Below are 24,309 nucleotides of genomic sequence, written 5' to 3' on the forward strand. Positions count from 1 at the left end.
ACGGTGAGGCCTCACGCCGCCGTCGAGAATCTTCCTCTTTCTCCCTCCTCTTTCATTTCTCCCATGGCTATTGTTGTCTCGACCCCTCCCCCTCCTGATCCGCCTCCCGTTCAGACTGTTGTTTCACCTCCATTTCCTCTCCCGTCTCTTCTAGAAGGTTATGTTCCTCCTCCAGCTTCTTCGGTGGAATCAGGCTCCAATCTCCCTATCTTGCTACCTACTGAGGACGTATCGCCGGTTAAGATGGTGGAGTTGACACCCTTAGATAAGAAACCAGTCTTAAAAAAAAGATTGGACCGCTACTAAGAAATCCTCTCCCACAATAGACCAAGACTCCTTGAAAAATTCTGTAGTGAAACCATCAGGACCTGGCGATTTACTTGATGGCATCGCAAATAACACTTTCCGAATCTCCTCATTAGTGACATCATGAGTCAGGAGTTGCTTATCACTTTCACCGCATTTGAACCCCAAGATCTCCTCCAGCTCTTCACGAGACCAAGTCTCTATATTTGCAGGGTGCAGGGTGAGAAATTCCTTGAAATATCTCTCTGCTTCCAGTTTGATATGGTCTAGTTTATCAACCAATCTCCCATCGTCACAAAGAATTTCTCTTATAGTATTCCTTTGTTCCCTCAGTGTTGCAGAAATGTGAAAAACTTTATTATTCTGATCCCCCACTTTCAGCCAATGGAGCTTGGCCTTTTGCTTTAGATAACTTTCCTCAATGTCCGATAGTCTTTGCCATTTTGCATATGCATCAGCCTCAGCACTAACCGCCTGTGGAGAGGGGTGTGCCATTGTTTGCATCTGTAACTCACATAAATGCTTATAGGCTTCCTTCGTACGGATGGTAAAATGGCCAACCAGTTGTTTCCCCATGGACCGCAGTAGCGGTTTCAAACCCTTTAATTGCTTTGAGAACCTGTGCATTGCAGATGTAGAGTGGAAGAGAGGTGGGGACTCAGTCCATCTCTCCGCTAGAAGGGTATGGTAGTCAGGGTGAGTAGTTGTTGCATTCACAAATTTAAAAGGCTTTTTGACCCGCCTCTCTGCCTCCGAAATATAGAATCTGCATCGCATATGATCCGAACAACCCCGATTCAAAAACAGAGTAAGACTGATTGTATTGGTGCAACCATGACTTGCTAATCAGCACCCTATCCAATTTCTTGCAGATAACCCCATCCTGCCTTTTATTGCACCAAGTAAATTTCTGTCCCTGATAACTCATATCCGTGAGCTCACAATGACAGACCAGATCCTGAAAATCACGCATACCTGGAGAGATAGTCAGAGATGAAGTGAACAAAGAGTGATCACCTCCCTCTAACACCTCATTGAAATCACCACATATAATCCAAGCTTTGTTCCTAAACATTGGTGAGTCATGATGGTACCGGAGATCCTTCCAGAGAGATTTCCTATCTGCAGCAAGATTTGCAGCGTAAACAAATGTGGCAAAAAATTCTTCCTGCTGCCCCTCAATATGTATGGAAACCATGATTAGTTGTGAAGTCTTATATACCGGAGTTACCTGTACGTTATCCCTCCAAACTAACCAGATACGGCCCAAACGATGCTCATCATAGTTCAAGAGTAGAGACCAGTCAGCAAAGACCAATCGAAACACTCGATCAACTCTTTTCTCCTTTACCTTTGTTTCAAGTAAACAGCCAAAATCAAAGCGACATTGGTTTATCCACTCGCGGACCACAGTGTGCTTTTCTTTTTTGTTAAACCCCCTGATGTTCCAAAAGAAACCAGACATCAGAGGTTTCTTGGGGTCTAACGTGTTTGCACTGTACTAGGAGACAAGATCCTAGAGCTTTGCTGACCATCTTTTGATAGAAACTTGTGTTCTTCTTTGTAAGCACGCGGTAGCGAAGATCTAATAGTCACTTCAGCTTCCTGAGGATCACTAGTACAATCCGCAGTAGGCTCCTTATTCGTCTGCTCCACAAACAACTTAACATTCTTCACCAAAGCTTGATTCTCCAATTTGTTTGTATCCGACCCAGCTGCCTCAATCTCTTCCCCTAGCTCATCTTTGTCACTAAGACAGGTGAAGCTATTCGACACTGTCGAAATCTTCTGATCACTATTGGTTTGTAATTTTCCCGGACTACGGATACTTTTTGTTGGGGTCTTCCAATCTTTCCCCACTTCCTCTGTACCATCCCGCACACCAACAGTCACAGTATCCACGCTATTGCCAATGGTTTGCCGTGTAGGGACAACGTGTTTCTCACCCTCTTGCACCTTTGTCATAACAGCCGCCTTCTTATTTGCAGTGACCTCCAAGTCACCATCAGCCGTGTTTCGACCTACAGAAACTGCAGGAGGTTCTGTTTCGAGACCTGTAGCCACCTTTGGCTTTTGCAAACAATCATTACTTAAATGGCCCCATTTAGAGCAATCAGTACACCTCGGAGGCAACCATGGATATACAAACTCCACCATTGTATCACCCCCCTTTCATGACTTAAAAGAGAAAAACTTTGGCAGTGCTCTTGTTAAGTCCACTTCGACCAATATTTTTGCTTCCTCGAAAGATTTACATGCCTCAGTATCATGATGTAATCGTTGTGGTACCCCTAAAGGACTAGTAATAGCGCTCAGCACTTTCCAAGAGAAGTACTTTGCGGGGACATTCTTGACAACGATCCATAATGGGATCGTTTTTATCTCCTCTTGGTCCTCCTCCACTATAGGACTCCATTTAGACAAAACCACCGGGACACCACAAAGGTTCCACATACCACGTCGTAAGATGCGTGAGCGAGTGCGCTCATCCTTTATACGAAACCGCACTGTAGTTTTATCCACCACATAGACATCAATCTTCATCGTTTTATCACCTAGTGTCCAACTCTTGTTCACCAGAGCATGTATGCCTCCTACAAAAGGAGCCTTTGCAAGGAACTTACCAATAAAAAAATCTTCCCATAGGGGATGAGCTTCCTCAAAGACACTGTCTGGTATTCGAGCCGTCGGCATGCCATCAACATCCTCAACAGCGAGATGGATCTTCTCCATCGCCTCAGTGGATTTGACCATAGACACCCATAAACGCTTTTTTGGAGAGGTGGCCACCGTAGGCGTATCTGAAATCTCTCCCTCCTCTATATTCTCCACAGTCGCTTGGCCAGTATGACATAAAAGATCCCCTGCCGGCACCGGAGAAACCCCCAGCGGCATTGAAACTTGGGTAGAAAGTAAAAACCCTAAATCGCCTATTTGATCGCCTCCTTAAAAAAAACGCACTGTTTTTATTATTACTAATTATACTTACTTTGGATATCCAATGATTCAAAGTCGCTCTTGTTAATAACGTGTTACGAAATTAATATATAACTAGGTATTAATCCATGTTAAACTGTGGACTGAACATTTTATTTGAATTAAATTTGAAATATTTTTTTTGTTATTTTGTTATTTATTATTAGCAATTCATCCAGCCTACTTATTATAAGATTATTGCTGCAGAAATTATTGCCAAAAAAAATCTGTATAAATCTTAGTTGTTTAACTGAATGGATATTTCTTAATATTTTATTTTTAATACACTAATTTTTTATTTATCCTAGTTAAATTGTCTTAGTTATCTTTAAGGATCCTAACTATTTTTTTACTATTTCTAATGGTATTTTAATGTAATTTTTTACACTTTTAATGTTACTTTTATAAATACATTTCTCAATTAATATAGTAGAATATAATATATATATATGTATTTATATTATAGTATATAAGACAAGAGAAACAAAGAGGAAAATAGAAGACATGAGAAGAATGTGTATGATGAATTTATTATGGTTTTTTCGCTTACTCTCCTACCTACACAACTAGGCACTAACATCTTTCTATTTATAACGGGGTAAACAAAATATGACTCACACACTCGTTAGTTTTAGTAAAGAAAGATAAATGGAAAGTTATAGTACCAAATGTCACACTTAAAAAATAAGTGTAACATTATATGAATAAGTGTAATGATATATGTTTTGTAATGAATTAATCACACTTTTGTTTCACAATAATATCAACATTTATAGAAAATATATATTTATGTTGAAAACCGTAAAGTAGTCATAAAATCACTAGATACTTTTGCATAGCTACAACAAATGGAATTTATTTAAGTAATCCACAATTATCTAGAAAGCTAAATATTTTTCTCCAAAACTACTATGCTTCCCAATTTTATCATTCTAAGAGTTAAGAATTACAAGTTTACGGCTACTTTTACATGAAAATATGGATTTAGATTCGGATTGAGTGTTTAGATTCGGATTTTTTTGTTTACGTTTTCCATCTACTGTAGGTTTATCTTTATTGTGTATTGCTTGATTGACAACCGTACCTAGCTACTGCTCTTAGGATAGATATGCTTTCCGAAAGTTGGAAAAAATGCCTAAAGTAATCTAAATGACCAAAGCATCATAACCTGCGAAAGTAGTTATGAAGCCTGAGGAACACACTGGATTTTGATTGTTAGGGATGTTTGTGACAAATATTAGAGAGAAAATTAAGAGCATCTCCACAAGGAACTTCTAACTAATAAATATTACTCATTTTGTTTCACAAAGAATGTTATTTTGACACATTTCACAAAAATTAATAAAAGTTTGAATTATACATGTTTACCAATATTTAATAAGTAGTTAATGATTTAAAGTCAATGAAAAGGGCTTTGGGTTTAGGGGTTAAAAAAAATTAGCAAGAATCTCTGCCACCAATAATACAATATATATCCACAGTTCTTTTAGCCAACAAATCTATGTTAAGTTTTTCTAGAGACAATTAGAAACATATTCACTTTATAATACATATGTGACAAAACTCTAATGATGATTCAAACAACTTATCTTCTTGTGCTACTAACTAACCCACTGCTTGTTTTCATTAACCATGACAAAGGATAAGTATGATGATCTGCAACAAACACACACACAAGTACTTAACAATGTGAGAGCTGAGAACATATTGCACATGTGACTTCAGAAAATACTCGAAAATATTCAGTGTACGAGTATTTTCATCTTCTTCTGCTACTAAGAACATTCATCTCTCTGCATCTAAGAGTAACTGAAAGTCCAGAATAAAATTTAGCTTAACAGGTGATAAGCAAAAGAATATGGGACAGAAATTTTTGTAAGCTCCTCATTAACATCTTTTATACCAACAATTTTGTTTTGTCACGAGGATAGAAGCAACAAACACATTTCTTGTCACTGAAGTCAGCGCCAAATCTCTAAACAAGACTTCCATCGATAATAATGTCGAGCCTATATTAATAGATTTGTTTCGATTTGTAAGAATAACAGAAATCTATCATGGTTTGTAGAACTTGATTTGATTTTGTTATATTTTCCATCAGAAAGTTAGAAAACATCTATATTGAAACAAAAGATCTGTAAAGAAAAGAGGACATGAACCAGTTACTAATATTGCCACTACAAAAAAAAAAAACAAAAAAAGCTCATATAGCCGGGCCTTTCACAACTCTGATCCTCTTCGAACATCGCTTCTTAAGATCCTCGTCAAAGTGAATGTTGAAACACATGCCTAAATCAAGGTGTTCTAGGTGAGGACAACTGTCAAGAATGGCGTTCAAGCCCGTGTTGGTCAGTGAGTTCGCTAAAAGCTCAAGGTGTCTTAGTTCAGGCATACTTTCAGCAATTGCCATTGCATTATTATCAAATCCGTTGATTAAAATTCTTTTGCGAGTGCTGCAATTTAGCTTCAGTGTCTTCAGGTTTGGACAAGACTGGCCTGCAATTTTCAGAGACTCTCCTGTCAATGGGAGGTGTGTAACCTCGAGATATTCAAGCAATGGAAGTTTCACAACTGCATCGACAAATCCATTGTTTTTTATTGTATAGCATTTTACAAGTCTCAGGCTTCTCAGATTACTTGAACTGCAAACAATAATTGTGAGTAAACAAAAAAAAGGATTTAAAAACATAATCTAAGACACAGAAGAAGAACGATAAAAATCTATTTTTTCATGTCTAACCCTAGAATTAGAAATCAAATTTCTTTTGAAGAAAGTAAAGAAAGACAGAACCTATTGGCGATGTAATTGAGGAGCTTATCAGTACAGATGTACTGAATGTAGATCTCAACCAAGCCGCCCTGGCTACGATCAACTGCGTGGCGACACATGATTACGAGGTCGTCGTAGTATTTTATCTTGGCTAGGAGGTTTCCCATGTCGATCTTCCGCCACATAGAAGGTTCTTTGCAGACGCGACGCCACGATCTGCACACTTTCTGAGCGTTTTTAAGTATGTCAATCACGCCAAGCCGGATCAGGATGGATGACGTCAAGTCCGACGGAAGCTCCGCCCAGCTCCTATATTCGCTGTCTTTCATTGCCTTAGACTAAAGAGGGCCAAGAATGAGAAACCGATGAAAACGGAAAAACAAAGAAGAAGAACCCTAAGGATCAAATTGTGAAATCCCTAATGAGAGAGTGAAACAGTAGTATTGTTTCAAGACTTGAAATACAGAGTTATATATTTTACAAAATCAGTTCGGATCATTAAAAGTATATACATTAAGCCCACGTACTAAAGTAATCTCTTGTGTTCAGGCCTATAATTTTACTCACATCCGTTAACGAACGTGGTAATTTTACTGGCATTATATGTTGAGCTAAAGATAGATAGTAAGATGGGCACAATATCAACAAATATGGAGAATCAAGAATTCTGACTTTTTAACTTTGTGACTTGCATTGCAAGACAACACATGTCACATCTGTTCTTCTCAAAAACACTTTACAAAGGCAAAGAGGGGCACACAAGTAAACTGAAACTACAGAGTACATACCCCAAAAAAATATTAAAAAGAGAGGATATGAACGAGTTCATAATTAACCAGTCGCCACAGATATTGTCATTGCATCCTTCAAAATGATCGATCGGACCGCATTTCCTTATATAGTCACAATGATCGTTAACTTCACCCCTAGAAGTAGTAGGGACTGCCATCACTATCATATAAGTAAAAGCTGTCGAGTTCAAATAAATCAGCATCAATATCGGAAATGACATCAAATGGATAATCGGCGGTTGAGTCGTCGGGGCGTTTCAAATCTCTGATCCTCTCAGAACATCGCTTCTCGAGATCCCCAAAAAAGTTAATGTTGAAGCAGCGGCGTATATCAAGATGTTCCAAGTGAAGACAGTTGTCAAGAATAGCGTTCAAGCCTGAGTCGGTTAGTCTGTTCTCAAAAAGGTCTAGGTGGCGTAGTTTGGGCATGGTTTCAGCAATTGCTAGAGCCTCATCATCGACGCTCATGTACCGGCTGAAACAAGGGCTGTTTAGCTTCAATGTCGTCAGGAGTGGGCAAGACTGGCCTATACTTTTCAAATCAAATTCTAGAAAGCCATGTAAAATCTCGAGGTCTTCAAGGAATGGGAGTTTCGTGAATGCATTGACAAATCCCTGGGCTGTTAGTAGATGACTCATTTCAAGCCTAAGGCATCTCAGATTACTTGATCTGCAGATTAGAAATTGTGATAAAATTATCAAAATCTCAGAGAGCACTGCTTAACCAAAACCACAGATTCAACAAATAATGAATTTTAGAAGCAAAGTCCACTTAATAAAATTTATAAGCATTGTTAAATTTTTGACCTAATCCTCACAATAGAGATAAATTAGAAACCTTTCGACGATGTAGGAGAAGAGAGCATCGTCGCCAAAGTGTTCCATGTTGATTTCGACCAAACCGCCTTCGCTGAGATCGACGGCGTGACGACACATCCTATCGTAGTCGAAGATACTGTTGTTTCTCATGTCGATTTTGCGAAACATCCATGGGTCTTTACAGACGCGTCGCCACGATCTGCATACTAGCTGAGCGTTCTTCAGAATCTCAACCGTGCTGAGACGGAGTAAAATTGAAGATGTTAACTCCGGCGGTAGCTCCGCCCAGTTCCCGGACGGCGGCGAAGAGGACGAAGCCATTTTGGGAAAATTAATGGAGTGATGAAGATTGTTTGACGTTTCGGCTTATATAGTCCTCGTCGCACTAACAGGCATATTAATCAAATAACATATTGGGCCTAGGCCCATTATTAAAGTCATTTGTTTACAAAAGCATTCACAAAAAAACAACCGAAGAGACTGATATCGTCGTTTGACCACAGACTTCTTGACATGCGTATCAAAAAGTCAAATCGAGTACACTGGTATCATATGGGTAATCAGCTGTTGAGTCGTTGGGGCGTCTCAAAACTTTGACCTTCTTCAAACAACGCTTCTCGAGATCACCAACAAGGTTGATGTTGAAACACTGGCGTAAATCGAGATGTTCCAAGTGAGGACAGCCGTTGAGAATGGCGTTCAAGCCGATGTCTGTCAGTCTGTTCCCAAAGAGCTGGATATGTCGCAGTTCATGCATTCTTTTAACAATGTCTATGATCTGATAGTCAGTATCAAGCATTGTTTTAGCAATGTTTAGGCAATTAGGCTCAAAGCGAGCGAGCAGCCTGTAGCCTTGACAGTTAAGCTTCAATGTCTTCAAATGCGAGCAAGCATAGCCTATAGCTTCCAAATTTAGTCCTTTGATTTTGCAGTATGAAAGCTCGAGTTCTTCAAGCAATGGAAGTTTCATGACCGCTGAGAAAAGTCCCATGCCTGTTATTTGATCGCATTTAACAAGTCCTAGGCGTCTCAAATTACTTGATCTACAAGTATTAACAAAAACATTGATCTAAGAGATAAGTATATAACATCAAGATACAAAAATAAGTATCATTGTGAAACTATACTAGTAGCGATTAAGTTTTAACGTAGAAACATACATAATGCGTGGTTTTATATTGTATATTGGACCAGCAAGGAAAGGATAAAAGTTCCATAAGCTCAAAAAAAGGAACTTGGGAGTTGGGAATGCTTCCTATTTACATAAAAGTAGTGAGATTTTTCTTGTTTCTTCAGTTGACCAAATTTGATCACTTACAAAATTCAACATGGGAAAATTTTCTTGATAGAAACCAATATATGTGGGCTTTAACCAGTTATAAGGAGAGAAGCGATGCAAGTTTTCAATGTTATGGTCAAAATGAGTTAAACCATAAAATTTTTCCATAATGCTCAAACTATACCGAGAATTAGATCCAACCCTAGAAATTAGCAAATCCTTTCTGTAATCAAATCAATCTCACTATGTATGTACAGCTTCATAAATTTCAATAAAGAATTGTGCATGCGATCAGTTTTAGGGGAAGAGAGATTAACATATCAACAATGTAGGTGAGGAGAGAATCAGTGCCAAAACGTTCAATGTTTATCTCTACCAAGCCACCTTGGCTAAGATCAACGGCGTGACACATCATACGTCCAAGGCGTTCCAGTTTAATTGATCTAAAATAAAAATAGTTGCATGTTAAGTTGAAAACATGGTCTAAGACATACAAGGACAACAATTTTAATTTAGCCCTAGAATCGGCACTTCTCAAAAACAAAAGTCAAAAGACGTTTCAGATTCTCAAAAACAAAAGTCAAAGTTATAGAGAGAGAGAGAGAGAGACAGAACATAACCTATTGGCTATGAAGGTGAGGAGATCATCGACGCTGAGGTCTTCAGTATTCATCTCGATATCGTACGCAATGAATTTGAGGTTTCCCGGGATTCGCATGTCAATTTTACGCCACATTGAAGGGTCTTTGCAGATGCGCCACCACGGGGTGCACACTTTCTGAGCATTTTCCAGTATCTCAGTGGCACCAAGATAGTGCAGGATCAATGACGTCAGTTCTACCGGAAGGTCCACCCAGTTTATGGGTTTGTCGTCGTCCCTTGTATGCGAAGAGGCCATTTTCTGAGTATCTAAAACGTCGTCAAGTGATAAGTTAGATAAATACTAGTTTCAGACCTTTCGGCTCCTTCGCAAATTTACAGTTTAAAGTCCCCATACCCATAGTATTAAACGCTCAGGCTCAATAATCGAAAAACATATTGGGCCTAGGCCCATAAATAAAGTCAAATCGTTTTCAAAAGCTTCACAAAAACCGAAGAGACTGATCATGTATTGTCAAGAGACCAGCTAAACAGACTTCACACGCGCGTATAAGAAAATAAAATTGACAACTGGTATGATCATATTCAAATGGTATCTTAATTGACAACTCGGATTCGTTTAGATTAGTAAACATCCACCAAAAAAATCTATTATGTTCATAGAACCAAGCTTGCGTTGCCTCTTTGGTTAACATTGGTTAACTAAGCTTGGTTTGATGTTGTAGAATAAGAATCGGTATTTAAGCTAATGGTCTACAAACTATTTTTGAGGCTAATAAATATGTGTTATTTCTCCGATTTGCTCTCACGCTCTCGTTCTCAATATTCCGGTACACCGGACTTTTAATAATAGAATATTGCAAACAAGTGGGCTTAAAACAAAACAACTTCTCAAAAAACAAAAGTCAATTATGATATAGACCTTCATAGGAGACGTAATACCTCTCCCCGTTCACCATTAGTGTCCCTTTTAATTGCCGCTTTATGTCCACTTCCACACACACACGTGCAAACCTTGCTCGTTCCACTCTCAAAGATGTCAAGTCCACCTTAATCGGTTTACCTAACCCTCCTGCGATCCCCATCAATATAGTCTTATGATAGAAGTTCACCGGCAGATTTGCGATCCTGACCCACACTGGCCTAGTTCTAATCTCGTCTCTTACCGGATCAAAGTCCGGTGACCACGTTTTAACCATTAGAATACTACCAAATACACGCCATAAACCACCTGTCACTGCCCTCAAGTAATCCTCCTCCACATCAAACCGCACCATGAAGAACTGTCTCGGTAGATCCAACACCGACATCCCACCCCTCGGTTTCCACAACTCCTTGAGCCTTCGATTCATCGCTTCCACTGAGATGTGACGACCCATAACTTTCACGATCATACACTGCCGGAATAACCCGTTCATGGCATCCAACACTTCTTTACCAATCGTGATGACCGGCTCTCCTTCCTCCCCATCGGGAAACTCCAAACTCATTCTTGACAGCACAAACTCCTCCTCTAGAACTCTCTCTGGAACTGGTACTCCTCTACCATTACTACTCTGAACCTTCTCCGCATACGAACCTTCGTCCTTCATATGCTCATCCTGAACTTCCGTTCCCAAAACCCTAGAGCGGCTAGGGCACGACATTTCAGACCTTTCGGCTCCTTCACAAATTTACAATTAAAGTCCTCATAGTATTATTATATATCTACAAGACTACATAATTATAAGCCTAATGTTCTAATTATATGAATCGTGCATAGGACCATAATTTTGTGTTTCTTTTGGCAGCACACATTATTTACATGGTTTACGTTCAATGTTAAATTATTTTAAATAGAAAATAAAAATAAAAAATAGAGCGTGAAATGAGGTAAGACAGACAAATTTCGTTGAAAAGAAAAGCCTAAGCCAAAATGATTGTCCACTAATTACGCCTCACAAAACAGGGGAAGTTGCAAAAACACAACAACCATAACTCTCTCTCTCTCTGTTATTGTCGAAATTTCTAACATCTCTCTCCCTTTGTTCATTATTTTTTATTTTTTGGCTGATTGATTCTCTCTAGACGGCGTTTTTAAAACCGGAAAACATGAGCCGTCTCCGAGCATTTTCTGCACCGGATTTAGTTCCTTCTGATTCTGGATCTATTACATCATCACCAACAAGAACCAGAGACCACCCATCTCATGAAGATTCTGGCTTAGAAGGTAAACCGATCATATTCATTTAAATAATCTTCTTTCATTCAGATTTTATCTACGTTGTTAACAAAAGATAACATTCTTGTGACTTGCGTGGCAAGAAAATTTGTTGAACATGTTCTTGCTTCTGTTTTTAAGGGATTACTACGAACGTGAAGCTACTCCTGAAACTCGTTCAAGATCACAACGAAGCAACCTCGAGGCAGCACGATGACTGGAAGGTACAGAGAGTCAAAACGATGATGACGATTCTCGAGGATCTAAAGACACGAATCCAGAAAGCTCAACAACAATCATCATCATCATCATCCGGGNGCAAAAACACAACAACCATAACTCTCTCTCTCTCTGTTATTGTCGAAATTTCTAACATCTCTCTCCCTTTGTTCATTATTTTTTATTTTTTGGCTGATTGATTCTCTCTAGACGGCGTTTTTAAAACCGGAAAACATGAGCCGTCTCCGAGCATTTTCTGCACCGGATTTAGTTCCTTCTGATTCTGGATCTATTACATCATCACCAACAAGAACCAGAGACCACCCATCTCATGAAGATTCTGGCTTAGAAGGTAAACCGATCATATTCATTTAAATAATCTTCTTTCATTCAGATTTTATCTACGTTGTTAACAAAAGATAACATTCTTGTGACTTGCGTGGCAAGAAAATTTGTTGAACATGTTCTTGCTTCTGTTTTTAAGGGATTACTACGAACGTGAAGCTACTCCTGAAACTCGTTCAAGATCACAACGAAGCAACCTCGAGGCAGCACGATGACTGGAAGGTACAGAGAGTCAAAACGATGATGACGATTCTCGAGGATCTAAAGACACGAATCCAGAAAGCTCAACAACAACAATCATCATCATCATCCGGGAAAAAAGAGCTTAGACGATGCAACACAGAGCTGAAACCGACTCATGATCCAAACAAGAATCCGATGAAGCCGCCACAGAACGATCCTGATGATGTTCAGAAGCTGAGAAAAGAGCTAAGCGCGAGTATGGCTGCAAGAAAGAGTCTTCAAATGATGTGTTCAAGTCTAGGGAAGGAGAAAGAGATAATGGCTTTGGAGCTTGCGAGGAAGGCTCACGAACGGAACGAAATGGAGGAGCTAATAAGTGATCTTAGGGCTCAAAATGATAAACTGCTCAAGAAAGTGCAGAATTGCGCGGCAGAGCACAGTAATGAGAAGAAAGAAGATGATGATGGTCAAGGAGGCAACGATGTGTCTCTTCAGGGAAGAAACAAAGAGTTGTCTGATCAGCTTCTCAAGTCTATTGACGGATACCGATCTTTGAAAAGGAAATACAAAGATGTTCAAGAGGAGAATGGATCGATGAGACGAGCCCTTAGAGATTATGGGGAAGGAATGAATGTTGGGACTCAGAAACTAAACATGTTGCATGAAAAGATAACAAGAGAAGATGAAGTGAATATTGAGGATGAGATTTCAGATTTAGAAAAGTTGTTTCAAGGGCTTGGTTTAAAGATTTCAAATCATTCCCATAAGAAGTAAACAAACAGAGATTCCATCTATGTATCAAAATATAGATTGTAAATCATATAATTTTGGAAGTTTTGTCACTTGAATTCGTGCTAGGTAACAATAATACTGAGTTTTGTCTCTCCTTTACTTAAAGTTGGATTTAGCAATTTGCTTATAGTTCTATTGGGACCCTTAATCCATCGTGAGCAAGCTGCACTTGGATTCCTTCCCTAGAAATCAACATAGTCTATCAGCATTTAACAATGTTGATATATAGAGATCATTTTATAACATATGTTTCATTACGTACCTTAGAGACCATTCCGCAAGTATCTCGTTGTATTCATGGTGATCAAACTCATGTGTCATACCCGTTAAAAGCGCTCTCTTTGGACAGAGCCTCTTTAAGATCTCAAGAGCCTAAAGAACAGAGATATAATGAAACTTACTTTCAAAACTGTTCAGAGTAATGAATCATTGTTTGACAAATGAAGAAAAACATTGAAACAAACCTCAGGAAAACAGATGTGTGTAGGATTTAGTCCTCTCTATTATCAACGAGATGATGGTCAGCAACAACAAAATTTCACGAACGAATAGCGGTAAAAGAAAGTTACATAATGATCTTAACCTTGCGAGGTATATTTGTATCCAAGATAAGAAGATCTAACTGTCCAGCCCCTGCTTTGGAAATAGCTGCATATTCAAATATTCATTAGAAGATCAATCTTTCTCTTAGTAGAAGTGAAATACATGGTGATAATGATTAAGGCGGAACCATAATGACCTCTTACCATACTCGGTACTCGGTGGAATGCGTGATACATCTGATATATAAGCCACTTTACTTTTATCACCGAAAAGGAAACCTAAAGCAATGTAGTCCTCTCCATGCATCACCTAATTAGCAAAACATTGTTGAGTCTTCAAGCTCTCAAATAATAATCAGACTGGTTTTATCTACTCAAAAGTCAAAAAAAAAGTGTAACCGGAAGAGGCGTGAAAGATAAGCCTGAGGCAGTGAATGGTTTTTCACAATTCTCTTCTATGATTTGCCAGTCAAGCTGTGAAACTCTTCTAGGCACTTTTTTAACCTTCTTATCAACCAAATAAGGAAACCTAGTAGCAATACTGCAAGAAAATGCACAATGTTGGTGCCTTAAAAGTCTCACCAGAGAAATGCTAATTGAGATAGAGACCACAAATCGAAGATGGGAAAACCTAAAGATTGTTACCTTTCCATTGTAAATTGAGATAGAAACACAAGAAGTGGATCAGAGTCAATGGTTGAACCGCGAGGTTGAAGAGATCGAATATCATCTAAACCATGAACAGCATCTGCGTGCTCATGAGTTAGAACTATCTACACAAACCATACAATTCACTAATCAGCATAGAATTCAATTCAGACCAAGAAAAAAAGATGCAAGAATTCAAGAAGATAGCAAATAAAAGGGCTTAACAGAATGGATTCGGGAAATCTTATAGAAGGTGAACCAACGAAGGACTTGCTCTCTAAAACTCTTCCCAACATCAATAATTATGTAATAGTGTCTACCCTCTTCTTCCTCGCAGCAATAGTCAATCAAGAGCGATGTGTTGCATCTGCCAAAATCAAGATTCAAGATTGGATTAAAGAATGTCCCCCAAGAAGAACACTAGAAATCGGATTTTACATTATCCACCTAAAAAGGGTTAATCCGAAACAGAGAGAACAAAAGATGTCTCTGTTTTCAATCACAAACCCCAATTTCAAAAGGGTGTTTTATGTAAAGCAACAAGGTTTCTAAATTTCACCATCTCCACAGCTTAAAAGATCAAAAATCCAAAGAGAAAGTGATGTCAAAATTTACCTGTAGTTAGGGTTAAGGTGAGGAAGTAAAGAGAGGGATTGAGAACAGACATGGCAAGGAGGATCCGATGGCTGGAGTAAGCATCTGAAATCGGGAACTGCACCGGAGCAGCCTGTTCCGAGAAAGATCAGAGCCGTTCGATCATTATCACATTGATTCTTCTCCATCTTTCAAGATTACGATCTTCTCGTGGTCCAACGCTGACTTGAAAAGCCAACGGCTACATGTTTGTTTATTGCATTAGTTGAGAGAATATGCGATAGGTGACACAAAGTTGTCTTTATCAAAGTTTTATATACCCACCAGACCAAAGTGATACTGTAATATTTTAGTATAATACACACATTTTTTACTAAGTTCTATACACGCATTTTTATAGAAATTTTTAAAATGTGTTGTGTATTCATTTAAAATATATATATCATTCCACCGTTAAAGTATTTCTGGATGTTAACTTTTATTCATAGACTCGATTAAAATATTAATAATGTTTTACACAAGTATGAAAGTAATTTTTGTATGTGACGCTTGAAGAGAAGGTCGTAAATATTTGCATCAGATATTAGAAGAACAAAAGCGGGGTTGTTTTGAACTTTTAGTTTCAATGTGGAAGGCAGATACAAAACTAGACTGGAGTTGGATTGATCAAAATTAGAGTATAAAGCCGAAACTAATAAAACCAAAATATGTTATCAAAAAAATCAAACTATTAAGAGATGAATGAGCAATCTATTGCGCAAACAATCATAATAGATTAAATTGTTTTTATGTTTTAATTTTCCTCCTAAATTTTTTTTTATATTCGTAAGTGAATGTTAGTGTGAATGTGAGTTTGAATTATATAATTTTTAAAAAAATATTAAAAGAGTAATTGAAATGGTTCATAATTAAAAAATAAAATAAAATTGGAATGGCAGTTGGGTAAATATAACACACTTTTCTGGCCTGATGGTAAAACTGAAGGCCTATTTTGTTTTTATATCGTCGATTTTAGTCCTCCTCGAAGATATTTTTAGTTTTCACTTTCCCAAATTCAACTTGCGAGTCTTCTAGGGTTTACGCGATCGATCACCATCACCATGGTTCTCAAACCATGCGTACTCGAGACGACGAAGAGAGAAGGAGATTCGAGGATTGAAGAAGGACGCAGTGATGGGAAAGTCAAAATTGAGGAGCCTCGCGATACTAGAGCTGATGATGATATCCTAAAGGCGCCTGAATGGGATGTGGACAGCTTCGATGGTTTAGAGTATTATTCATCTTCGGATCCCGCCTCTGATGAGCAGCTTTCATCTGACGAGCTGGAGGCTTTAGAGAACTACAACATCGTTAAACGCCAGTTGATCGACAGCAAGGTACCCTTCATCTTTCTTTTGAATTATGAGTTATATATGAAATTGAGATGGTGTGATTTTTGATTTGTAGTACAATGTAGGGATTTTACTTGGATCCAGAGCGTAGGCTAAGATATTTCTACAAAAACATCTCTACTACAAGTTTGGACCGGAGTGCACTTTGGGGCAAAACCTTTCGTGAGTACTGGGAAGAGATGGTACGTGTCTGTCTCCAAAAACACAACCAAGACAACCAAGACAAGGCTAGTTCCTTTTCCTTTTCTCTTCTTGTGGGTTTGTTTTAATATGTCTGTCATTCACCGTTTTTAGATGGGTAGCTAAGCCTTATGATTGTTTTTTTTTTTTTTGTATGTGGGTCTAGGTGTGTAATGTGGAGTTTGTTGAAGTTGTGAGAGGTAATTATCGCGGAGGACCGAGATCAAAGTCATACATTACGTTTCTGGCTAGGGAGAAGCCGGATGGACCTCTTGTGGAGTATCAAGCTAAGTGTATGGTTACTTTGGACAGAAAGAGGCATCCCATCCTCTGTAGACCCACTCCTACGCCAATGCCTTGATACCAAAACTATAACTTATAGTCTATAAGGTAATTTTATTTACATTGGTTGATTTGAGTGTTTGATATGCAGAGATTCAAACGTGCTTAGATATTATATATATATATAGTTGCTTCTGGAATCTGTTAATGATATACTGTCTCTCTCTCGCGGGTGATTTGCTTTGTCGAGGCTCAGTAGTGTTTAGATATCTATGTAATGTATGCTTTTCGTTATACTCCCTCCCTCCCTCAGTAGTGTTTAGATATCTAACATTAAGGTTTTACGGACCTTAATGTTAGATTAGAATCAATTATGATCTTATCACAAGTAACATATATAACTAATCACCAAGTAACAATAACCATTAGAGATATATAATATCAAGTAACATATATAACCAAGTAACAATAACCATTAGAAATAAATAATATGTTCTATAGATATTCTTAATAGATATTATCAGAGTGGCCAATAGATTTTGAAGCTACCATCTGCTGGGAGAAACAATCTGCAGTAACCGTTGTTGCCAAAATCTACTCCCCAAGAATTTTGAGCCACTAGAAAATCTACTCCATCATTCGTTATACCTCTCGCAACAACAAGCAAAGAATGTTCAGCGGTTTTTTCAGTTCTTAACCTTGGCACATGATAGATTCCCTAAAAAAAAAGTAATCAAGATGAAAAAGTGATGTTAATATTATGTATAAACTTTTTTTTTAAATAAAAACAAAAGCAACTTTTACTTACCATTCCAATTTCTTCGAATTCAGGAAAATACTCTATAACAATTCCGAAAGGTGTTATGTCGGACATGTCATAAACAAATTGTCTTGTAGCATCGTGGATTTGGCCAAAGTCTCCTTTAGTCTTCACTCCTCTAACTATTAAGAGATGAATCACTGATAATGAGAAACCCACTGATGATGAAATTAATGCCCATTCTGTAATTACTTAGCCAGGAAAAAGAAAAGAAATTCAACCCTTTGCCGAAACAAGCAATCTGCAGTTTGAGTAAATCTTTGAAAATCACTTGGACAGAGTTTCTTCTTTAAGTAACTATTTGACCGTTTGAATACTTTTTATTTCTAATTTGTCTCATCTATCTATTCTCTTACTCTCAATTAATAAATATATTTATGAAAAATGAGTATCACAAGGTACAAGACCTTTGTGATATATCATGAGATCTGTGTTTAATACAGGTTTAATATCAAATAACACAATATTGAACTAGACAATTTACAAGCCCTGATTTTTTTAACATTTATATTAAATTCGGGTTTTACTGTGGGCTTCCAACTCAAAACTAATTGGCAATAAGTGGAGAGGCCCTAACCCTTTATATATTAGTTAATCATTTCACATCTTTCCGATGTGGGATATTTTACACTAACACCTCCCCCCTCACGCTCATGCATGACCATATGAAGCGTGAGCATATGTGGGAACAACATCCACGGGATGGTCCAAGAAACAACCTGCTCTGATACCATATTAAATTTGGGCTTTACTGTGGGCTTCCAACTCAAAACCAATTGGCAATGAGTGGAGAGGCCCTAACCCTTTATATATTAGTTAATCCTTTCACATCTTTCCGATGTGGGATATTTTACACTAACACCCCCCTCACGCTCATGGATGACCATCTGAAGCGTGGGCATATGTGGGAACAATATTGGTGTATGGACCGACAGTCCATGTTGGGCTTTGTTATGTCGGTTATTATAAACCATAATATTCTTGTAAACCCTAAGACCTAGTGTTATAGAAACCCTTGTATCATTGATTAAGAAAAACAATACAATAATAAAGAGTTTTGCCCTAAACCTTTCTCTAGTTTCTTTATGGTATCAGAGCAGACGATTGTTGTGGATCTAAATTAAAGCTTCCGCGTTAGTGTTCTTGTGATCCCAATGATCATGGGATGTGAAGACGATGGTGGTGACGAAGACAAACCCGACGAAGATGACCTGAAGCAACGTTGATGTGTGGTTTGACATACACATGCATGGTTTTAGTTTATTATTGTTTCTTTAGTTAATCGAATTTTGGGTTGGTGCTTATGAGTATTGCCATAGGTTTTTTTTTTATTGGTTTTGGGTCTTATTTTATTGCAATAATTAATTGGGGTTTACTTTTATTTAAACAATTGATGATGGTTCTAGGGTTCTAGGGTTCATGGTTTACATGGGTTTGGTTATGATTTTTTTATGTTTTTATTTGGTAATAGTTTTACCATTACGGGGTAGTTGTTTAGAACGCTCATGTTTTAGGTCAATTTCTTTTTAGTCCGATTTGCGGACTGTCCGAGATTAGGACAATTATTTGTGGAGATTGCAGGATTTGCACCCCTATTTTTCAAGATAAAAGTTTATGCCCGGAAGAGTTTGTTGACATGATTTGTCCAATTGACAATGAGTGAAGAGATCCTAACCTTTTATATATTAGTTAATCGTTTCACATTTTTCCGATGTGGGATATTTTACACTAACAATTTCAAATAAAACGTCAGATATTCACACAAAAAAAATATATCGATGAATTGATTCCAATCTCTTATTCTGCCTGAGCTGTTATGAATTTGTTTCATTTTTATATGATATTGTGATGTGTTCTGTCTGACTTCTGATGCATATTTGATATCATGAGTCCCGATGTAATAACTCTAGGTAAAGTAGACACACTTTTTGCCCATGTAATTAACTCCGTCGTATTATACACTACTACCAGTACGTTTTTTTCTTTATTGAAATTGGATGGACCAAAAAGAAGAAGAGATTATTTAATCAAACAATCAACCTAATTTTTAATTATGTTTTAGTACCATTATTATGTGGTCCATTAGCATGATCTAAAAATATTTGTGTTGTCCACTCACCACTGTTCGGCATTTGCAACTATATAAAGTAATGAGAAAATGTAGAAGACATTCTTATCAAAATATTCGACATTAAATGGTTAGAACGTACCCACACACTGATCACACTAGTATCATACTATCATGTGTTTAATATCAATTAATTAATGCTTACTTAGAGAACTTAACACATGTTTTCTTCGGTTCTTCCTAAGAGAACTTGTAACACAAGAAAATCTTGATACTAGATTACTAGGGTTATCAAAGGAAACAAAGATAAGTCTTTGAATTCTATTTTAAACTTCCGTATATGTATTTTCTTATGATATACAGTATAGAGATAAATTACTATAAATATCATACAATAATTTTGTTAATTGTTCTTTCGGAAAATCAACCGATTCCCCTATTCCTATGAATTAGTTATTTTGACGAAAATGTATGATATTTAACCATATGTTTAAGTTAAACCATTTGGACGATAGAAAGATGAGAAAAGGACCCATCTAAATAAAATGTCTCGGCTGAGCATTTCACATGGAGGATATATTCAGAGTGCATGAAACGTCTATCTCTATTTGAATTTGTAAATCTCGCAGTTAAGGATATATACCATGCCGTGCCCAGAGATTTAGAGGCCGTAGGCAAAAAAAAAAAAAAATTGTTTCATCTTTAAAATAATTTATAAAAATATAACACTTTTAATACTTCATAAACCAAAGGTATAAATTAAAATAATCTTTCATAGTATTGTGTTACTATCAACAACAAAAAATAGTTTGGTGATTATACGAATTTTAAATAAACTGTGGTATAAAAATGTGATATCTAATTAATATAAGAAAATATTAATATGCGGAGATCCTAACTTGTCGTTGTAATTATAGATTTTATATATTGCAGTATTGCTCTATATTCACTATATTCCCTTATCTCTAGTATAAATTTCCTAACCATACTTTGATACATGCATGAATAAAAACTATTAACAAAAATATGGCTTCTTAAACTTTCTACAAAATTAAAGGCCGTAGGCGAGTGTTTCTTTTTTGACCATGTAGGCACGGCTCTGTATACCAAGGTAACGTAGTTAGTTCCCACAGCCGTTTGATTTGCATGCCTACGGACTTAGAGACTTATGGCAAATTTTAACAATGTGGCCTCGGTCTTAAATTAACTTATTGCGGATAGATATTAGAATGATATGTTGGGTTTTGTATATTGGGCTTATAATGTTTATGACGGTTTATGTTAAACTTAAAACCCTAGAGTTAGACATGTATATATAGGTTGGTCGAGTTGTTTAATAAAATCAAGTTGGTTCGATATCTAATTCTACATGGTATCAGAGCTAAGATCACAAAAAATTCTCTAAACTTTTCTTTCCAATCGATAGTTTCGATTTTCTCTTTGCTTCTTTGTTCAAAGTTTGTTTCTTGCGTGACAAGTAAACATGTCCTCCGTCGAAGATAGTTCTTCTGCAACAAAGAAGGATGATTCTCCGCAGTCAGTGACTCCAGTGGTGTCTCCTTACACCTTGTCAAGCTCCGACAATCCTGGTTCCATGATCTCGTTGGTGTTGTTAAACGGTGAAAACTATAATGAATGGGACGGAGATGTTAAATGCACTCCAAGCCAAACGTAAACTTGGTTTCATCAATGGGTCGATTCCTAACCAGCTGGTGACGATCCCAATTTGGAGAATTGGTTGACGGTGAATTCTATGATCGTCGGTTGGATAAGGACTTCGATTGAACCAAAGGTGAAATCTACATTTACCTTTATCGCGAACGCTCATCAACTTTGGTTAGACTAGAAGCAGCGGTTCTCGGTTGGGAACAAGGTTCGTGTTCATCAACTCAAAAGTCAGCTCAGTGCTTGTCGACAAGAAGGACAAACAGTCATTGAATACTATGGGAAGTTGTCTACTTTGTGGGAGGAATACCAAATTTACAAACCTCTCACAGTTTGTTCGTGTGGTTTGTGCACATGTGGAGCTACATCTGCACCTGCAAAAGAAAGAGAGGAAGAGAAGATTCACCAATTTGTTTTGGGACTTGATGAGTTCAGATTTGGGGAAAGAGAGGAAGAGAAGATTGACCAATTTGTTTTGGGACTTGATGAGTTCAGATTTGGGGGTCTTTGTGCTAATCTTGTTGCCATGGATCCTCTTCCTTCTCTCGGTGAAGTGTATAGTAGAGTAATTCGAGAAGAACAACGGTTGTCTTCCACTCGTCTCCATGAACAACGAGAGGAGGCCATTGGTTTTCTTGCTCGGTCTGATGCTTCTAGTGGAAGCAAAACAGAATCTGTCCTTGGTAAATCTCGTTTCTCTTGTTCTCATTGTGGTCGTAGTGGTCATGAGAAACGAGACTGTTGGCAGATCGTCGGTTTTCCGGACTGGTGGACGGAGAGGAATGAGAAGAGCAATGCTGGTCGTGGTTCTGGTGGCCGAGGAAGAGGTCGTGGTACTAGCTACAACATCGGTGGTCGCGGACGTGGTCAACCTGTTACAACACACGCTACCAGTTCTAGTCCTTCTGGTTTACCTGAATTTACACAAGAACAATTGAAGGCTTTCACTCAGTTCATTCAAGGAAACTCCAACAATGGCACTGCTGCTACTGATAATTCGAACAAGTTGTCTGGTAAGATCACTTTTGGCAATGTTATTTTGGATACTGGCGCTTCTCATCACATGACAGGGACTCTTTCTTTGTTGACCAATGTGGTCTCTATTCCACCAAGTACGGTTGGATTTGCTGATGGGAGTAACACTTTTGTTATAAGCATGAGATCTTTTCCACTCTCCAAGGATGTCAAGTTGACAAATGTTCTTTTTGTGCCGTCACTCAACTGCACATTGATCTCTGTTTCTAAAATTCTGAAACAAACAAAGTGTCTAGCCATGTTTTCTGACACTCTTTGTGTTTTGCAGGACCGATTTTCGAAGACTTTGATTGGAAGCAGTGAAGAGCGTGATGGTGTGTATTATCTTACGGATGTGGCTACAACGAAGATTTATATGGCAAGTGCGGCTACAGATCCTGCCTTGTGGCATCGACGTTTAGGACATCCTAGTTTTTCAGTTCTTTCGTCTTTACCTTTGTGNTGGTCGTGGTTCTGGTGGCCGAGGAAGAGGTCGTGGTACTAGCTACAACATCGGTGGTCGCGGACGTGGTCAACCTGTTACAACACACGCTACCAGTTCTAGTCCTTCTGGTTTACCTGAATTTACACAAGAACAATTGAAGGCTTTCACTCAGTTCATTCAAGGAAACTCCAACAATGGCACTGCTGCTACTGATAATTCGAACAAGTTGTCTGGTAAGATCACTTTTGGCAATGTTATTTTGGATACTGGCGCTTCTCATCACATGACAGGGACTCTTTCTTTGTTGACCAATGTGGTCTCTATTCCACCAAGTACGGTTGGATTTGCTGATGGGAGTAACACTTTTGTTATAAGCATGAGATCTTTTCCACTCTCCAAGGATGTCAAGTTGACAAATGTTCTTTTTGTGCCGTCACTCAACTGCACATTGATCTCTGTTTCTAAAATTCTGAAACAAACAAAGTGTCTAGCCATGTTTTCTGACACTCTTTGTGTTTTGCAGGACCGATTTTCGAAGACTTTGATTGGAAGCAGTGAAGAGCGTGATGGTGTGTATTATCTTACGGATGTGGCTACAACGAAGATTTATATGGCAAGTGCGGCTACAGATCCTGCCTTGTGGCATCGACGTTTAGGACATCCTAGTTTTTCAGTTCTTTCGTCTTTACCTTTGTTTTCTCGTTCTTCGTCTTCTGTTAGCTCTACGTCTTGTGACGTGTGTTTTAGAGCTAAACAAACAAGAGCTGTTTTTCCGGATAGTCTTAATAAAACAACATATTGTTTCTCAATGATTCATTGTGACGTATGGGGACCATATCGGGTTCCTTCTTCTTGTGGTGCAGTATATTTTGTGACGATTGTTGATGACTTCTCTCGAGCAGTGTGGACGTTTCTCCTCCTTGAGAAGTCTGAAGTAAGACGTGTTTTTACAAATTTTTTGCAATACACGGAAAAGCAGTTTGGTAAAGCTGTCAAGGTGGTTTGAACCGATAATGGGACTGAATTCATATGTTNGACAGGGACTCTTTCTTTGTTGACCAATGTGGTCTCTATTCCACCAAGTACGGTTGGATTTGCTGATGGGAGTAACACTTTTGTTATAAGCATGAGATCNGTAGTCGTTTGTGTGTTTTTGTTGGCTATGCTTCTGGCAAGAAATGTTGGAAGGTCTTTGATATTGAAAGGAATGAGTTCCTTTTGTCTCGGGATGTGATCTTTCAGGAAGAAGTTTTTCCTTATGCGTCACCGGTTTCTACATTACCTCTTGTGTCGGATTCTCCACCATCCGGTGATGATGATTGGTTGGTGACTACTACGGATGCAAGGGGGAGCTCTGCTTCTAGTTCTCCGGATTCTGCT

The 24,309-nt window shown here is 38.1% G+C and overlaps 8 protein-coding genes across 8 annotated transcripts; 3 read left to right on the top strand and 5 right to left on the bottom strand.

Moving 5' to 3' along the window:
- On the bottom strand, positions 5,486–6,381 carry LOC104709759 (putative F-box/LRR-repeat protein 23). Its single transcript, XM_010426321.1, has 2 exons — positions 6,074–6,381; positions 5,486–5,924 (listed from the first exon to the last, which is right to left on the bottom strand). The coding sequence occupies exons 1-2, from the start codon at positions 6,379–6,381 to the stop codon at positions 5,486–5,488; spliced, it is 747 nt and encodes a 248-aa protein (XP_010424623.1).
- Positions 6,979–7,983, bottom strand: LOC104709760 (putative F-box protein At4g05475). Its single transcript, XM_010426322.1, has 2 exons — positions 7,682–7,983; positions 6,979–7,513 (listed from the first exon to the last, which is right to left on the bottom strand). The coding sequence occupies exons 1-2, from the start codon at positions 7,981–7,983 to the stop codon at positions 6,979–6,981; spliced, it is 837 nt and encodes a 278-aa protein (XP_010424624.1).
- Positions 8,183–9,614, bottom strand: LOC104709761 (putative F-box/LRR-repeat protein 23). The gene is made up of 3 exons (XM_010426323.1): positions 9,562–9,614; positions 9,259–9,384; positions 8,183–8,705 (listed from the first exon to the last, which is right to left on the bottom strand). The coding sequence occupies exons 1-3, from the start codon at positions 9,612–9,614 to the stop codon at positions 8,183–8,185; spliced, it is 702 nt and encodes a 233-aa protein (XP_010424625.1).
- Positions 10,447–11,187, bottom strand: LOC104709762. Its single transcript, XM_010426324.1, has one exon. The coding sequence runs from the start codon at positions 11,185–11,187 to the stop codon at positions 10,447–10,449; it is 741 nt and encodes a 246-aa protein (XP_010424626.1).
- Positions 11,505–12,160, top strand: LOC104709763. Its single transcript, XM_010426325.2, has 2 exons — positions 11,505–11,750; positions 11,883–12,160. The coding sequence occupies exons 1-2, from the start codon at positions 11,633–11,635 to the stop codon at positions 12,158–12,160; spliced, it is 396 nt and encodes a 131-aa protein (XP_010424627.1). The 5' UTR covers positions 11,505–11,632.
- On the top strand, positions 12,083–13,266 carry LOC104707719. Its single transcript, XM_010424143.2, has 2 exons — positions 12,083–12,312; positions 12,445–13,266. Exons 1-2 carry the CDS (start codon positions 12,195–12,197, stop codon positions 13,260–13,262), a joined length of 936 nt encoding a protein of 311 aa, XP_010422445.1. The 5' UTR covers positions 12,083–12,194; the 3' UTR covers positions 13,263–13,266.
- LOC104707717 (putative hydrolase C777.06c) lies at positions 13,260–15,333 on the bottom strand. The gene is made up of 9 exons (XM_010424142.1): positions 15,086–15,333; positions 14,696–14,837; positions 14,468–14,595; positions 14,222–14,363; positions 14,027–14,132; positions 13,864–13,928; positions 13,745–13,780; positions 13,543–13,652; positions 13,260–13,462 (listed from the first exon to the last, which is right to left on the bottom strand). The coding sequence occupies exons 1-9, from the start codon at positions 15,250–15,252 to the stop codon at positions 13,405–13,407; spliced, it is 954 nt and encodes a 317-aa protein (XP_010422444.1). The 5' UTR covers positions 15,253–15,333; the 3' UTR covers positions 13,260–13,404.
- Positions 16,101–17,213, top strand: LOC104707720. Its single transcript, XM_010424144.2, has 3 exons — positions 16,101–16,440; positions 16,521–16,682; positions 16,802–17,213. Exons 1-3 carry the CDS (start codon positions 16,165–16,167, stop codon positions 16,994–16,996), a joined length of 633 nt encoding a protein of 210 aa, XP_010422446.1. The 5' UTR covers positions 16,101–16,164; the 3' UTR covers positions 16,997–17,213.

The sequence above is a fragment of the Camelina sativa genome, chromosome 8 (assembly GCF_000633955.1).
Source record: "Camelina sativa cultivar DH55 chromosome 8, Cs, whole genome shotgun sequence".
NCBI classification, from domain to species: Eukaryota; Viridiplantae; Streptophyta; class Magnoliopsida; order Brassicales; family Brassicaceae; genus Camelina; species Camelina sativa.

Excerpts from the sequence above, each read along its gene's own strand:
- LOC104709762 (XM_010426324.1), bottom strand. The coding sequence starts at position 11,187 with ATGTCGTGCCCTAGCCGCTCTAGGGTTTTGGGAACGGAAGTTCAGGAT.
- LOC104709760 (XM_010426322.1), bottom strand. The coding sequence starts at position 7,983 with ATGGCTTCGTCCTCTTCGCCGCCGTCCGGGAACTGGGCGGAGCTACCG. Across the intron at positions 7,514-7,681 it reads TTCTCCTACATCGTCGAAAG|ATCAAGTAATCTGAGATGCC; the intron begins GTTTCTAATTTA and ends TCTAATCTGCAG.
- LOC104709761 (XM_010426323.1), bottom strand. The coding sequence starts at position 9,614 with ATGAATACTGAAGACCTCAGCGTCGATGATCTCCTCACCTTCATAGCC. Across the intron at positions 9,385-9,561 it reads CTCACCTTCATAGCCAATAG|ATCAATTAAACTGGAACGCC; the intron begins GTTATGTTCTGT and ends TTTTTATTTTAG. Across the intron at positions 8,706-9,258 it reads CTCACCTACATTGTTGATAT|ATCAAGTAATTTGAGACGCC; the intron begins GTTAATCTCTCT and ends TAATACTTGTAG.
- LOC104707717 (XM_010424142.1), bottom strand. The coding sequence starts at position 15,252 with ATGGAGAAGAATCAATGTGATAATGATCGAACGGCTCTGATCTTTCTC. Across the intron at positions 14,838-15,085 it reads CACCTTAACCCTAACTACAG|ATGCAACACATCGCTCTTGA; the intron begins GTAAATTTTGAC and ends TGATTTTGGCAG. Across the intron at positions 13,929-14,026 it reads TCCACCGAGTACCGAGTATG|CTATTTCCAAAGCAGGGGCT; the intron begins GTAAGAGGTCAT and ends TTGAATATGCAG.
- LOC104707719 (XM_010424143.2), top strand. The coding sequence starts at position 12,195 with ATGAGCCGTCTCCGAGCATTTTCTGCACCGGATTTAGTTCCTTCTGAT. Across the intron at positions 12,313-12,444 it reads TGAAGATTCTGGCTTAGAAG|GGATTACTACGAACGTGAAG; the intron begins GTAAACCGATCA and ends TCTGTTTTTAAG.
- LOC104707720 (XM_010424144.2), top strand. The coding sequence starts at position 16,165 with ATGGTTCTCAAACCATGCGTACTCGAGACGACGAAGAGAGAAGGAGAT. Across the intron at positions 16,441-16,520 it reads GCCAGTTGATCGACAGCAAG|GGATTTTACTTGGATCCAGA; the intron begins GTACCCTTCATC and ends AGTACAATGTAG. Across the intron at positions 16,683-16,801 it reads ACCAAGACAACCAAGACAAG|GTGTGTAATGTGGAGTTTGT; the intron begins GCTAGTTCCTTT and ends ATGTGGGTCTAG.
- LOC104709759 (XM_010426321.1), bottom strand. The coding sequence starts at position 6,381 with ATGAAAGACAGCGAATATAGGAGCTGGGCGGAGCTTCCGTCGGACTTG. Across the intron at positions 5,925-6,073 it reads CTCAATTACATCGCCAATAG|TTCAAGTAATCTGAGAAGCC; the intron begins GTTCTGTCTTTC and ends TATTGTTTGCAG.